Below are 15,775 nucleotides of genomic sequence, written 5' to 3'. Positions count from 1 at the left end.
CCGATTGGACTTTATATACCTCTTGCTGATCTATTTCTCACCCTCGTAAACAATCTCTGTAGGTTTTCAGCAGATTCTTAAACAAAATCCTGGATCCGCCACTGACACCTGACTAATAAAAAGTTAAATAATCTCATCTTATCGTCATCTTCCACTCAGACGTAAAACTCCCCGAAGAAGAGAACCGCAGCGACGACGGCAGCCGACCAGACCTCGTCCCCGGGGAAAGTTCTGAGGAGATCCTCGCCAAGTACAGGCGCAAGTGTTCCACGGAGTCCAGCGGCTCCAAGCACAAGCGCAGCCAGCGCCGCGTCTCCGACGTGCCTGATGCTGAACTGGACAGGTGAGACTGCCGGGTAGACCCTCGCCAAGTACAGGCGCAAGTGTTCCACGGAGTCCAGCGGCTCCAAGCACAAGCGCAGCCAGCGCCGCGTCTCCGACGTGCCTGATGCTGAACTGGACAGGTGAGACTGCCGGGTAGACCCTCGCCAAGTACAGGCGCAAGTGTTCCACGGAGTCCAGCGGCTCCAAGCACAAGCGCAGCCAGCGCCGCGTCTCCGACGTGCCTGATGCTGAACTGGACAGGTCAGGCCTAAATAAAAAATTATTTAGGTCCTCCTAAAGAAGAAACAGGCAACAACAACGGCTGCCCATCTGGAGAGGGTGATTGCTTAGTGCTCCTGAAGAAAACCAGACTAAACTGTCATACTTTACATTGCGTTGTTAGGAATCAGTAATTTATTGATAAATTCTTCGAAAACACTACTACATACTATACATACTACTAATAGACTAAAGATTAATTTCGTTGCATAATATACATACATAGCGTAAAATAAATAGATGCCGATTTTCACTCATCATGTTGCACTTTAGATATTGGCCTTCTTTTGTTTACCTTCCATAACTTCCAAATGATCGATACGGTTCTTGACTTAACATTCTATCTCTCAGATGCGAGGGCGTGGTGGATCTGAATGACCCCGAGGTGTTCAACAGCATGAAGCGCAAGCTGCGCCTGGTGCTGTCCAACCCTGACCTGCACTGCGATGAGTACGTGCCTAATGTAAGTGTAACTTTATTTTTCTTGATATTTTAAGAAAGTGACTGAAACAAAAGATGGCATGCAAAGGGTTGTTAATTTCATGTTCAAGTCCCCTATGTATTCTCTTATGTTTTCGCCTTATGCACTCTCATATGTACTTCCCTTATTAATCGTTTTCTGTACTCTCTTCTGTAATCTCGTAGTTACTCGCCTTATATACTTTCTTACGTGCATTGCATAAAGTGTTTTAGGATACTAAAGGCTACTCCTATGTACTTCCTTATGTACCACCTCTTCCACACCTACATTACTTGCAGCAGCTCACTATATTATACTAGCCGTTTTCCCGCGGTTTCACCCGCGTCTCGTGGGCGGGCCGGGATAAAATATAGCCTATGTAACTCGCAGATAATATAGCTTTCTAATGGTGAAAGAATATTTAAAATCGGTCCAGTAGTTTTTGAGTTTATCCATTACAACCAAACAAACAAAGTTTTCCTCTTTATAATATTAGCATAGATGAACGAATTTTGACTCTGAGCTTTTTGAATGTGTAGCGCTGCACAAGCACGTCACTCGTGGAGTGGGTGCGGGCAGCGGGCGCCGGGGCGGCGGGCGAGGCGGGCGCGGCGCACGCGCATGAACTAGCCCGCGCGCTCGGCCACAGCGCGGGGCTGGCGGCGCGGCTGGCGGCGGCGCTGCGGGCTGATCTGGCAGCACGCCGCCCGTATGCTGCGTATCTAGCGTCGTGTAGGGCAGCCCTTGCGCATAGTGATCATGCGCTCACCAGGTACCGTAGAGACTTTAATACTTCTGTTTAGTTCATAGGTTTCCGCCCGCGTGGTGTGTTGATAAAAAGTATCCTATGTTCATTCTTATAATATTTATAATATTAGTAGATTTTATGCCTAGCTGGACAAATATTTAAATGATGTTTTTTGTAATAAGAGTGATATTTCTAAACCTTATTTTTTATCCGTCATTCTGATATCAGTCTTAATCGGGCCAAACTGACTAGACTAAACTGACGCCATATCTATTCCAATATTATAAAACTGAAGCTTTAAGATCCGGGTTCGTGCAGAGGTTCCCACGGAATGCGGGTGAATAACCTATATCATACAGTTGGAATTAACCCATCTGCCTATCGTTATCTCCACTATACCTAACTCTATTATCATCCTCACAGGCAGATCCGCCAAGTCCGCGAAGAATGCTGCTGGTGCTGCCGCGCCGCTGCCGCAGCCCGCGTGCTGGAGCAGCTCGAGCGCGGCAGTGCGCTGCGCCGCCTCGCGCGGCACCACCACGCGCACGCCAAGCACGCCATGCACCACGGTATGTACCACGACCACGGAGAACAAATATTCAGTATTCCCTCTATACACTATTCACGGAGCCATGAGCCAAATAGTAAACAAACCATAAAAAGGGTTTCTTATAAGTCATGATTTAAGTAGTGAACACGCTGCGGTTGCCCCGATCCTCGGAAATTAACTTATTTATGTTGCGCAATAACAGACTTCTCGTATCCAAAAATGGACTGAAAATCGATGTTTCGTTTTAATCAAATCTTGGATGTTTCTACAGGGGGTGAACTGATGGATGACAAAGCACCAAGACTGACTGCTAGCATTAAAGCTATCACGGCTGAAATAAAGGCAGACCCCTCCTGGGAAGGTATGACTGAAACCATAGATCAATCGAGACTTTTTTTAAACTGAAATTTCCAACAATCACCCAAAGAAGGGAGCAATTTTCAACCGTAGAACTTACCCAAAGAATCACGTTGCGTATTTCAAGTTCAAAATTGCAATTTTCAGATCAAACTTTCGTGGCATTTTATTTATTTAAAAATTTCTTGCTTCTATATTTTTTCTGTTAACTCATAAAAATGTAAATAGATACTTTACTTTATCCTTACATATAATGTATCTAGCTTTCTTGCGTATATTCTGCATCTTCGAACTCTTTTGAATATAGAAATCTTATTAATTTCGTTCACATTCGTCGTACAGGTGCTACCCCCACGTTACTGGAGAGTGCGGAGGTGACGGTAGAACGCGCGGCGTTCGCGAGACTGTACCTGCACGTGCTGTTCCCGAATGGGGACGGAGACATCGCGAGGGATCAGTGAGTATATCTAACTATTTTAATACAGTCCAGGACTGATATCTAAATACTTTCTATTGCATTTGTGTATGAATCACTGACTTCCAGACCCCGAGCTGCATTGTGAAAGTTCCTTAAAATCCACGAACCTATTTCACTGAAGTCAAGGTTGTTTGCTTTGACGAATATGAACATTAGTTAGGGCGATGGGGGGGAAAGTTAATGCATTTGAAATAACTTTTTTCTATGAAAATGCGTAGCGGGCAAATGTTACCTGACTACATATTACAATCTACAATTTATACTCTTCGTCCTCGCGTCCTATCCTTTAGCTAGAAAGACGGGTAGGACCCCTAGCCGATATATTAAAATTTGATTGTATTATATTATATATGCACTGCCATGTGCAGGGTGCTAAGCGAGCACATCCGTCGCGTGTCGAGCGTGACGTCGGCGCGGGCGTGCGGCGTCGCGGCGCCGCACCGCTGGGCCGCGCCCTACCCGCGGGCACAGCGCCATCTGCGCCACCTGCCCGTCTACAGGACGCCCAGGGATAAGGTATGAAGTTCGTAACGTAATGGAGCAGCTTACGTAATAAGGGACAGTAGAGGAAACCAGGTTACGCAAGACTGATCAGGTGAAATATGCCGTGGTTAGCTACGTGTCAGACTGCATCTGACAGCAGTCTGCTGACAGAGCAAAATGGTTGGAGATCTAAAAAAAGCTGTGTTCGCGTCTTTCACTTACGTGGACGCCTAAACGATCTCATCCGCTCTATTAAGAACTTAACAAAGAAGAAGTCATACTGTTTGTAATGAACTTGCCCGACCTGTGAATATATTATGTTTAGCAAAAAGAGATTTCATTCATGTAAAAAAATTAAGAATTCAAGTAAAAAAAATAATCTTCAATAAAACTAAAATTATATCAAAATTACTCCTACACTGTGTGCATGTTATATTTACGAGTTTCGCATCTAATGTTCAATAATTTGTGTGTACCCCAGCTGTCGTGTATAATGCGTTGCGTGACGTCGATCATGGCGGTGCTGGGGCTGACGGAGGGCAGCACTCCCTCCGCCGACGACCTCACGCCCGTGCTCGTCTATGTTATACTCAAGGTAATCTCTACTAATACATATCATAAACAGAAATATATCTTATTTGTTTGTATCTTAAAAGCTCCGAAAGTACTGCCTATTAGTGAGCTACACTGTCCCCAAGTAACATTGGCTATATTTTAACCGGGTAAAACAGCTTGTTTAACAAGTACATACAAGTTTTCTCCTGTTTGAAAGAGGTTTTTTAATATTTTTTTCATCTTAAATGTTATCTAAAAGACTGGGCTGTAAGTCTGTTTTGTATCACCATATACGTGAACTGAAACACCAAAAACACTATTATACTATTCCTTCTTCCAGGTAAACCCACCATCACTTCTCTCAACGATCGAGCTGGTAAACGCCCTCGGCGGTTCCGCCCTCCAGGGCGAAGCCCTATACTGGTGGACACAGTTCTGCGCCGCCGTCGCCTACATCAAGACCATGGACTACCCGCGGCCAGACAACAACGATACCTAGCCCATACAGACGCGCCTGGTGAGTTTACAAATACTTATTCTTATACTTTTACACTCATATTTCAATTTCATATTTGGTAGCAATTTCATACTTAAATGTTTAATAATTTATTTTGTTAAAAATCTTTAATCTCATTAGAAGAACCTCATACTCACTCTGTTAATTTTGTCCATTTTATACTTATACTCATGCCCGTTTTCACCAACAATCTCTTAATCTAAGTGCCACTTAGAATAAGGGCTCTCCCAATTTTGACATAAATAACTATGTATAAGGGACACCTAAACTTTGGTGAAAACGAAATTCTTATTAAGTGTTCCATAAATGCTCTTAGGGGATCCCTAAATTTAGGTATTTGTTGGTGAAAATGGGCATCAATCTCTTACCCGACCTTTAGTTTTAAACTCAAACTCACTCACGTACTAATCTTACCCTCCAAACTTAGACTCATATTCATACGTCGATCTCAAGTCACTCTCAGACTCACCCCCCACTCACTTCTATCTGGTTCTCACACTTCCCCTAACTCAACACTTGTTCATATTTACTAATGATTTTTTCTCAGATTTCAGCGCGTGTTCCGGATACAAAATTGGAAATCATTCGCCGCCCTCGGTGCCACTCCGTATAAGCAACGATATAGGACAAGTAATATTATACTCGCTATTTTATTACATCGCTCATGTAGGAATCTTACTATCACATCTTTGAAAATTTAGCTTTTCTGTAAACCATGAGGCCTATTCGAATAAACCCAGTGGGTAAGCTAAGTTCATACCTGAACTATATTAGAATATTTCACTAGTCAAAAAATATAAAAAAAAAACTTCTTTTTTGCCTATAGATGTGATAACTAAAAACTGTTTTGCTTATAAAGTGAATGGCATTCCAAAATCTCATAGAAAATCAACTCATATTAATCAAAATACATTGTACATTTAAAGCATTTTTATATAACTCTCGAATCATTGCATTTCAGTAGAAAAACTTTTACTGTACACATAGCGAATATCAATTTAAATATTACATCAAATCATTATAACAATAATGTAAAATATATGCTTCAAGTAACTCAATAATCTCTGACTATTAAAATTTGTGTAATTTAAAAGAACTAAAAATGACAATCGCGTTTGAAATCATGAACCAAAAATGAAATCAATATACTGCGGATTGCCATAACCGATCCATCCATAATTTGTATGAAGCTAATGTCGGTTATTGCAATCCGCAGATAGTCAATTGTGTGGTATCCAATTTTACGCAAAGTTTTATTAGTTTGAATATAAGCTTATATTATGAATGTAGCTGTAGGCTTAAGGATCCAAGTTAACTAATTATGTAATAGATGATTATCGTAAGGTGTGCGTTCATGATCATATAAATAACCCATGGTCTGGGTTAAACTGAATCTTTGATTTCCTATTATTTATAGTCTTCTAGATAATATCCTCACTTATTATTCCGTAATTATTTGCGCTATTTCCAAATTATTTTAAAAATCTACCAATCATGGAAGTTTTTCTATGTGAAATTGTGCCAATTCTACCATTTAGGTAGGAAATGATCGTGAAAGTGAATAAAGATATGTTTTAATTATTTCTGAAGTAAGCAAAAATATTCTCATAACATTTGATTTGATAGGATTTTATCTAGAAGAGAAATGTTTAAACATTTGTAATATAATACAATCGTTATTATTATACATAAGTGTATTGTGTTTATTCAACTGTTTTTATATATTTTGAATGGGCGTTCAGTATCGCGGGAGTGGCCTAACCATTCATTATGTTGTTGGTTTATTTATTAGTGTCTAATGAGTCTCAACTTATAAAAATATGCAGCCATATACCAAGATTGCCTATCATCAGAAAAACTGCAAAATATTTAAATAAAGGTCTATCTGTCACTGAACATAAATTAATGGCAAATTAGTCTATATCTCATAACGCTCTGGTAGAGCCTGCATATTTTGTTTTTAAAGTTGTGACTCGTGTAGACAATATTAATGTTGATTTTGTTCAACCAGTGTGTTGCAACCGCGTATATTCATGTCGGCTAAGATATTTTTGTTATTAATACTCGAAAGCTAAAAACTTTATAAAATAGCCAAAAATATATATAAAAGTAATTGTTTTCAGCGTGAGACAATATCCCCGCTTGCAACACACATTCGTTTATAAGATATATTTATATTTTGTTTCCATGTACCTGTATAGAACGTTAGGGTCGCCGCCGACCCTCCTGCGCACTGTTACCTAATACGACATCTCGATTGGACTGTGATTTTAGAGTCGGATATAATACTCGAAAATGTGTATTTTTGAAAATGATGTAGGTATCTAAAGGTGTGATAAGTAATATAAAAAAAGATATCGAAAATAAGAGGCCGATTTTAATAATATAATTTATTGGAAAGTGTACATTTGATAGTTTAGTGTGTAACTTAGGTTCAACTAGTAATATAGCGGTTTAACTCGCTCATGTAAACTTTACTCCATGTAATCATTGAGAAAACCCCGTAATCAAAATATCATCAACTCTCATTACTAGCGTAGATGTAAGTTAAGTTTTATTCGTTGTCTAAGCACCGGTTTACTTCGCACCCCGATTTAAAAGACACTATTTTTGAACTAACTTAGTATGTAATGGAATCTAATAAAACAGTAGGATGACTACGTAATTATTTTGAGCGTCAGAAACCCATGCTTCGTTGTAACGCCAAGTCTTAGTTCTCAGATGTAAATTGAAAATATTCTTCAGAATAGTTAAAATATACCTAGAAAAAAAACTAATACATTCGATAGCTAAAAGCTGGCGCACATAGAAAATATTTAATAGGTACACAAGTTAGGGTCTAGCCCTATCCTAAACTTAACCATTTTCCGACAGGATAGTTGTCAAATACATTAGTTTCAACTCTAATTCTTATCATGAAAATTTCAGCCCTGACATAATAGCTTTTGAATATCTTGCCCAGTAGTCAGGCGTATAGAGTATGTAGGAAGCGCTGCCACACGGCTCGTGTAAACATGTACCTAATGTAATCAGAGCAATGAAATATATTTAGCAATAATAATTCCCGACTTTCATTTCATACCGCCCTGTAGCCAGTTATTTTGAGGATTTCCATTCTAAGTGCCGGAAAAGTCATGATTGTGGGTGCGATACCATTTTGTTCTTATGAGAAAACGCTTGGGGGAAAATCATCATGGACTACCCTCCACCTGGGGTGCAGGGGGTGTGCCGGACTCTTACCAGCTAAAAACCCACCCAGTGTTGCCTTCTATTACCTATTGTCGAGGGCACGGGTATCGCCAAAGCATTCTTCCGCACCCCCGACAGGTATTGGCCCGTCAGATGTTCAAAGGCGGGCCCCGTCACCCTCTGGCCGTCACCCAGCGGCCACAGCAAGCTCCAATAAGAGGCGCGTGCAATACAACGCCACCGTCTCGAGGCCTGTTTCGTGTGCGTTCGCGCAGCGGAATGTTGTTGAATTTAAAGATTTTAATTATGCAGATAATTAGTGTAAGAAGTCCTATAATTGTGTATGGTAAAAAAAAAATGTGTATGCAGCCATTGTGGAGAAAATCACGAACGCACACGCCTGTTTCTGATCGGACGACAGACGCCCCTAGTCTGTCGCCTGCAGGCCGCGCCCTATGGTGGCCAGAAAACGCTCATCTCGCACGATGACAGTTCACACACTACGAGTAGTTATCATGCATATAACTGCATCCTACTTGGATGTTTGTTCTTTCATATTCATTCATGGATTTATTTGAAACTGCACAGATCTTGCAAATTAGTAAGTACTGTCAGTAATCAGGATTTTGAATGGGATTGGAAAGTAATAAAAGATAAACATTGGCGTACACAATTTATTATGTACTTGGATTTACATTTTATAATGTACACTTATAAACAACACAGCTTTGCAGCAGCAGGTCACTGAAACAAAAAACGCGTCTGTTAGCAAGCATTCCATTTTCCTTACTTTGTTTATATTGAGGAATGTTATCAGTCACTAGGTTGCGTCATGGCATTCAGCAGTAGCAAATAAAAATAATTACATCACTTTGTATGCAGCCACGTGTAGAAATGAAGGATAAGAAAAATCAACAATACATATATGTGTGTACAAGGCCATGAACAAATGTGGAAAAATAAATCGAAATAATTTTCAGGTACAATCTGCCAATAACGTCTCAAATAAGTTGGGATTGAATTTGAAAAATATTCACCTTATCACAGTGTAAGTCACGCTTACGAACGTGGCCTTTCCTTCTTTTCTTTGTACAAGGCGAGGAGGGAGACGTTGGCCACCTTCACGACCTGTGGACACGATAAATAAGTTACTTACATGAACAAGAAATATTTTTTTCAGTTAATCCACAATTTCTGTGTCAGTCAAGCAACTGCATCATGGCGCTCAGAGTAGCAAATACTCCACTTAAAATAAGCAAATCATCATGAGGACTTTCCCCTGTTATATGAATTTGCCAATGGTTTCAAAATAATCCAATGGTTTAAAATAAAAAATAATAGCTATCAACTTATAATTCAGATGAAACAAATTTGTCCACATGGTGAACTTATAACATGTGACTTTTAAAGTAAATCCAAAAAAAAATATGCTTGTGCAAACTCAGTTACAATAAAGTTGAAATCTCAGTCAACTCATGGAAGTAATAACTTGTCAAATAAAATGATTGCCAAACTAAGAAAACCAGATGCAGAAGTGCAAATTTTGATTCAGGTTTTAAACTGAATAATTTGTATAATTTTGACTACACACCACCAACCCATGAAGAACCTAGAATACATGTAAAAGTTCTCACCTTAAACCTGACTCCGGGAATGTCACCAACGGCGTGACCCTTACGACCGAATCCTGCTACTAGGACTTCGTCGTTCTCTTCAATGTGGTTGAGACAACCATCCCGGGGCACGAATGCTGTTACTTTCTTGCCGTTTTTGATCAGTTGGACACGCACACACTTGCGGATGGCAGAGTTGGGCTGCTTGGCTTCAACTCCACTGTGGAGAAAGAGAAGTGGTCAATCAAACAGTCATGTAAGCTCAGGTATAGGGTTGAATCAGTTCCGAGTAACATTTAATAAGCCTATACATGTGGGTGGAGACCATTACTAATACTTTTATCTACTAATGGAATGAAAAACCAACGTATTCAGATACTCTGATGGCACATACTAAACAGATTTTTAATGAATTTTGTCATGGAATCTATCAGTTATCTTTTTATTGATTTATTGCACCTGCCATACTTGTAACACCAAAGTTCTGTTGTAACAGGAAGCTGGCGTATGTAATCTAAAGCATGTGCACAATTTGCTCTAACCAATTTTAATGAAGTTTATCATTGTTAACTTGTCTTACACATAGCTGAAGAATTTACGACAGAGAATTGACAACCACAAAAAATCAATACACATCTCAGTGTGCAAGTAACGGCGCGAGAGCGTAAACACCATGCCTATACATGTGTATAACCTCATTCATAGTTCAATGACCCATGTGGTATTTACACATCTCATGTTTCATGCATTTCGTATTTACAACAGCATTTTAGCGGTAAAACATTGAGAAGAGAGTAGTGAGCTGGAAAGTTTCACTATTTGCATTTCAAATGATGCAAAAACATGACAAATACGGATGCTACTTGTTAAACAGTTAGCTTTAAAACATGGTTAGGTTCAGTACAATTGTGAAAAACGATATTGTCAATGATATTTCTTCGCCTCCCAAAGTCCATGTCTTGTCTTCTGGTGGAGTGCGAGGCCGCCACTCGCAGTATTATCCTGTGATTGTAGTAGGAACACATTCACAAGTATAATACTGCGTGCGGAAGCGTCGCTAACCAACTGCCGCGTCCATTTTCTTCACTATATAAACATGCAAGTGCGTGTAAGTCTGACGAACACTCGGGCATTCCGTGACACAAACAGCCATCGACTTACCACGAACAGGCAGTAGTACAGTTGGAGACGTACTTACACTTTCTCCAGGACGATGCCCTTAGCGTGAGATGCACCACCGAAGGGATTGGCCTTCCACCTCGTACCCATGTGGGCTTTCTTGTAATCTTTATCAGCCCATCGCTGCTCGCGGCGATGATTCACGTGCTTTCGCGCCGTGCGTATACCACGGGGCTTACCTGAAATATTGACGGAGCCGGTTATCACTTGTGTTTACGACGCACGACACAGAAATCGATACACCATATTTTAAACTGGGTAACGTGAAGGGGAAAACTTTTATTGCACCTCTTGATTAACGCGGTAATAGGAAGATGGAAACGGATTAGTTTTACACCACGAGAAAAACATGTCTGCGCCATGGCCGACACCTATGCGTGCACGTATAAGTTACAACTTTTTAGGGAAATTATATTTGGAAATTCACTCCTACATAGCATGCGTATTTATTACACTGATTAACACGTTTTTGAACAAAAATAATAAATAAACCATAACAAATACTGCACAAAACTATTCCTTACCCATTTGGATAGCACGACACCAATCGGCTACGGATGGGAAAAGAAATTATCAAGCCTGCCAGCCAACCACCGGCTTCAACTCATCACTGTGGCCAACATAATAACACCAACTTAGGGTTACCACTGTGTTGAAAAACCAATCAATAAAACAAGTTTGTGGTTTTAATAGATGAAAAATTAGGATATGTTGCTCAATTTTTAAACAAAAGTATCTATAATAAAAACAAATACTTTTGCAATAAGCTTATAAAGCAAACCATTAATAAGCGTGCTTTTTCACAATCGGTTTTTACCGATTGTGAAAAAGCTACTAGGCAAGTTTTAATCGATACAGATTATACATAAGTAATCTGAAAATCGTTCATTCAATTTACTGTCATTTTTCAATGATGACATTGACACATTATGTCTAGATTGTTGTAGAATCAAAGTCAGATAATCAGTTTTCTAGAAAAATAAAGCAACATAGCTGTGAAAACATCATCGCCGAGTTGCTTTGTTGTTAATAAATCCGCACAATGACATTAAATCTAGGAAGAAAGGATGGCGGCCCAGGCTACGTCGGTATACAATTCTGTCAAGAGTGCAACAACATGTTGTATCCGCGCGAAGACAAAAACAACAAAGTGCTGCTGTATGCCTGCAGGAATTGTGATTACAAGCAACTGGCTGACTCAAACTGCGTGTACGTGAACAAAATTATGCACGAAGTCGACGAATTGACTCATATTAACCCGGATGTAGTTAGTGATCCTACTCTGCCTCGGACGAAGGATCACATGTGCCCTAACTGCAACCACAGGGAGGCGGTGTTCTTCCAGGGCCAGACCAGACGCGCTGAAGAGGAAATGAGACTGTACTACGTGTGCACCAGTTGTAAGCACAGGTGGACTGAGTGAACATTCTTTATTGTAAGACTTAATTTTATTTTTACTGTAATAAATCTATACAAACACAATTTTACTTTTATTTGAGTTTTGCAATATAGGATCAGTCTTTAACTTTGGAGCCTTGGAATTTTTTCATATACACAGTTAACGGTTAAAGCCAGTTATTTTGGGTAAAGATAATAAATAACAACACTGTAATAGTTTAATACACTTTATTAACTAAAAATATTGCCAAGCATATCTGTTCTATATAACAGTTAACAATTCACAGCCATTGATTAATAATAAACATGGAGTTTTCTACCAATTTAACTCAAATGTGCCATATTTCATAAACAAAAGATTTTCTAAAATATAATTTTGTTTTTTAATTATTACATTTGGAGAAAAGGCTAGAAAATGGAAATAGGAAATATACGGTCACCGAAAATGACAACAAATGCTAAATAAAATAATAGAGAGTAATCTAAAGAAATGGATTTGTCTAAACATTTTTATGTGTTAAAACTCACAAAATACTGCTATGATGGCTTAATTAATTATCGGAATGGTAAGTATGCAACAATTTGGCACATTGTGTAGCTCTAAAGGGGCTTTTGACTTTAAATTCCTGTTTGCAACATGCCCAATTGTAAGTTCCCACTGTGTATTGTGTACCTCTTTGCTGCCACGCTGCAATCAGGTGCTCTAAAGTCATCAGCACACTAATCTGTACCTATAACATGAAACATTCCTGTAAGTAGGTATCTCTAAATACTAACTATTTAAAATCTACCAAATATCTAAAAACAGCTTCCCTGTTCCAAATATCAGGGTAGTTAGAAAGCTTAGAAATACTATCAACAAACAAATGAGTAGGCCTAGTGTATAGATCTGTGCCCTAAAAGCATGTGCAGTAAAGTTCAAAATCTAAAAACAAGCTTAAGCTAGATACTACAAGTAGAATTTTATTTTGAAATTAGTAAAGATAGGTAAGTATAGATAGTTCAACTCAGATTTGCGCGCGGCCCTATGTGTGCGTCGGCTTGTAAATATACAACTTTCATTCGTGTGACAGTGACGTCGTCCGAGCATGACGTGTTCTCATCGCTTTTTGTTATGGGTACAGTCGTTTACGAAAATGTCTAGTTCTTCACGGAGAAAATGTTTTAAGGAGTCAGGTAGCGTTTCAAAAAAATGAAACAACATTCAAAGCTTTTTATTATTACATTTTACAGTTTATCATTATTTTCTCATACGGCTTTTCAAATTGACATTGACAGTATCTAAGAAATAAATGAAGTGAAATATCTAAGATGAATTAAATACTCCTTACATATTTTCTAGCTCGGGGTACGCGGACAATAAATAAATGTGTGGACTAAGAATGTAAAAGACCTATAGTTTAGTATAATAATGGAAACAAAATGTGTGGGGAATTTTAAAAAATTATGTTGCTTCGCATAATGTCGACCAAAATAAGACGGAAATAATGAAACTCATAAATGAACGTTTAAGTCAAATTGATGAAGGGATGTTGGGTAATACTTGTCGACATGTACAAAAGAAAAAAGAAGAATACTATAGACATTTTGACATGGAGTCAGAATTTAGAATTAACATTGGTGAAAGTAGCGAATCCGAAAATTCATCATTTGATTTTTCAAGTAGCGATACAGAATCATTATAAATAAATAAACTAAATTACGTAATAACTGTACTTTAAACAGCCGTATACAACCCCTAAATAACTGTATTTGTACCCGACTGTACCTCTTGTCACGCACACAAAGTCACTGTATATGTACAAGGGTTACCCACACATAGGGCCGCGCGCACGACTGAGTTGAACTTACTATACAATTTTCTGAAGTAGGTATAGATTGAATTTAAGCCTTTTTTTCTAATAACTACATAGTTTAAACAGTTTCAAGATGAATTAGACCGAAATAATATAAGAGAAGTCAATCAGACAACTGTACTAAAGTTGCATTTACAATTTCTACTAAAAACTTTCATTATTAATCGTCCAAACAATTACTTATGCTTTTCAACGGGCCTTTGGCAATATTAAGTCTAAATATAAAATATTATATTTTCTCTCATGTATACTTAAAATTACATTTAATAATGAGTTCTATAATTGATTGTTCCAATCGCAAAATAAGTAATCCCGGAAAAAGAAATTGCGTGCCGGAACCGGACAAACCGGAATCAAAGATGTTCAATTGATGTTTGTGGCAATGGCAAAGCTATTTCCGCTGTTACAAATGCAGCATAATTTTAAACTAGCGTAAAATATAGAGAACAATGTATCTTGACAGACCACACCACGAGATCTGGTCTATTAGATCGAGATCTGATCTGTAGACTTTATTGCGCTTATTTAATGCCATTATGTACCTTAACATTGAGTAAATCACGCAATCAACTTTTTCTAAAATTCTTAACACACTCGTACAAAGCATTATACGTCATAACAGGAAAAACTTAACAAGTGTACATTATAATTATCATCAACCTTTAGGAAGACGGGTTTTTTTAAACAAAAGGAAGAACATTTTCAAATCAATGGCTAAAGTGGCGCCATTTTATATTAAATTACGTAATATCGATAGCTTCATTTGTATTCATAAAAAAAAAACTTATTTTAATAATTATGAAGACAGTGGCGCCACCCTTGCTTGAAGTGGCTCTTCGCCGCTTCTACAGAAATCTTCATCCAAGAATTCACGTCACAATATAAAAAAAATCGGCAAAAAATGTTATATTAAAATAATACATTTTGCTAGTATACTTATAATTTATTAAGTTATTATTACTCCCACGAGATTCGCATCGGTGTCTGTGTAATTTGAATATAACGTGCTTTCATGGACGATGCACTTCATTTTTTTCTAAATATAATTTTGAAGGGATTTCTTAATCTAACGACAGTAATTATTTTAATTTCTTGTTTTAATGTGATTAAAATATTAAATAATTCCATATTACAATTAATTTATGTGACGTTATACGTATTTCAATTATTAGGTATTATATTGACTTTTAAGCACCAACAAAATCTATTAAGGCTAACATACATCTGCGTTCATCGTAATGAATTTAGTCCTATATCTATTTATGCCGGTTTTAGGACCACCTAGGGAACGACAACCTACTTTAATTTCCTAAGCTAATGGCGATTCTTTCGTTATTTCATTGTTGGCATGTCTACTTATCGAATATTGACTTTTATTTGAGGACCTACAGACGTAAGGACAGGACCTAAGTACCTATATTGTAGGTGATAACTTTCAAACAGTAACAAAGCAATACCACCTCGTAATGACCTTCGTCTACCTCTGCTTTGTGTTGAAATACTGAATAACTGAGCGAGTCTGAAGTTTCTGTTTGACTGCAACATACCTCCACCAATAAGAAATTCTCTCTATGTCCTGTACCAGTTTTTCTTAGGTCCTTGAACTCTATGATTAAAAAAATATTATTGTTATATTTTGTGCCTACTTGCATTTTGCGTTAACTTATAATTAATAACTTTATTCCCTAACATGTGCGTATGACTGTATTGCTTCTATGTTATAAATAACTTTATCAAAATCAAGCTCGAGCAAAACAACCTTTTTCTATTCTAATTTAAACTTCAACCG

The 15,775-nt window shown here is 38.1% G+C and overlaps 3 protein-coding genes across 3 annotated transcripts in view; 2 read left to right on the top strand and 1 right to left on the bottom strand.

Moving 5' to 3' along the window:
- LOC124638492 (GTPase-activating protein and VPS9 domain-containing protein 1) overlaps positions 1–7,812 on the top strand; it is a 34,859-nt gene extending 27,047 nt beyond the window's left edge. The window contains exons 21-30 of the mRNA XM_047175468.1: positions 160–343; positions 955–1,066; positions 1,603–1,835; positions 2,235–2,380; positions 2,633–2,722; positions 3,061–3,175; positions 3,565–3,712; positions 4,161–4,274; positions 4,575–4,751; positions 5,299–7,812. Of these exons, the coding sequence (XP_047031424.1) occupies positions 160–343; positions 955–1,066; positions 1,603–1,835; positions 2,235–2,380; positions 2,633–2,722; positions 3,061–3,175; positions 3,565–3,712; positions 4,161–4,274; positions 4,575–4,733 (1,301 nt within the window). The 3' untranslated portion in view covers positions 4,734–4,751; positions 5,299–7,812. The remainder of the gene's footprint in view (positions 1–159; positions 344–954; positions 1,067–1,602; positions 1,836–2,234; positions 2,381–2,632; positions 2,723–3,060; positions 3,176–3,564; positions 3,713–4,160; positions 4,275–4,574; positions 4,752–5,298) is intronic.
- A 788-nt stretch (positions 7,813–8,600) lies between these two features.
- LOC124641389 (40S ribosomal protein S23) lies at positions 8,601–11,413 on the bottom strand. Its single transcript, XM_047179465.1, has 5 exons — positions 11,257–11,413; positions 10,752–10,911; positions 9,575–9,773; positions 8,978–9,068; positions 8,601–8,684 (listed from the first exon to the last, which is right to left on the bottom strand). The coding sequence occupies exons 1-4, from the start codon at positions 11,258–11,260 to the stop codon at positions 9,000–9,002; spliced, it is 432 nt and encodes a 143-aa protein (XP_047035421.1). The 5' UTR covers positions 11,261–11,413; the 3' UTR covers positions 8,601–8,684; positions 8,978–8,999.
- A 233-nt stretch (positions 11,414–11,646) lies between these two features.
- Positions 11,647–12,214, top strand: LOC124639382 (DNA-directed RNA polymerase II subunit RPB9). Its single transcript, XM_047176719.1, has one exon. It carries the CDS (start codon positions 11,775–11,777, stop codon positions 12,153–12,155), a length of 381 nt encoding a protein of 126 aa, XP_047032675.1. The 5' UTR covers positions 11,647–11,774; the 3' UTR covers positions 12,156–12,214.
- The last annotated feature ends 3,561 nt before the right edge of the window (positions 12,215–15,775 follow it).

Source organism: Helicoverpa zea, chromosome 2 (assembly GCF_022581195.2).
Source record: "Helicoverpa zea isolate HzStark_Cry1AcR chromosome 2, ilHelZeax1.1, whole genome shotgun sequence".
In the NCBI taxonomy this organism is placed as follows: Eukaryota; Metazoa; Arthropoda; class Insecta; order Lepidoptera; family Noctuidae; genus Helicoverpa; species Helicoverpa zea.
Note: the sequence above shows the minus strand (reverse complement) of the source record. Positions and strands in the feature narration are given on the sequence as shown.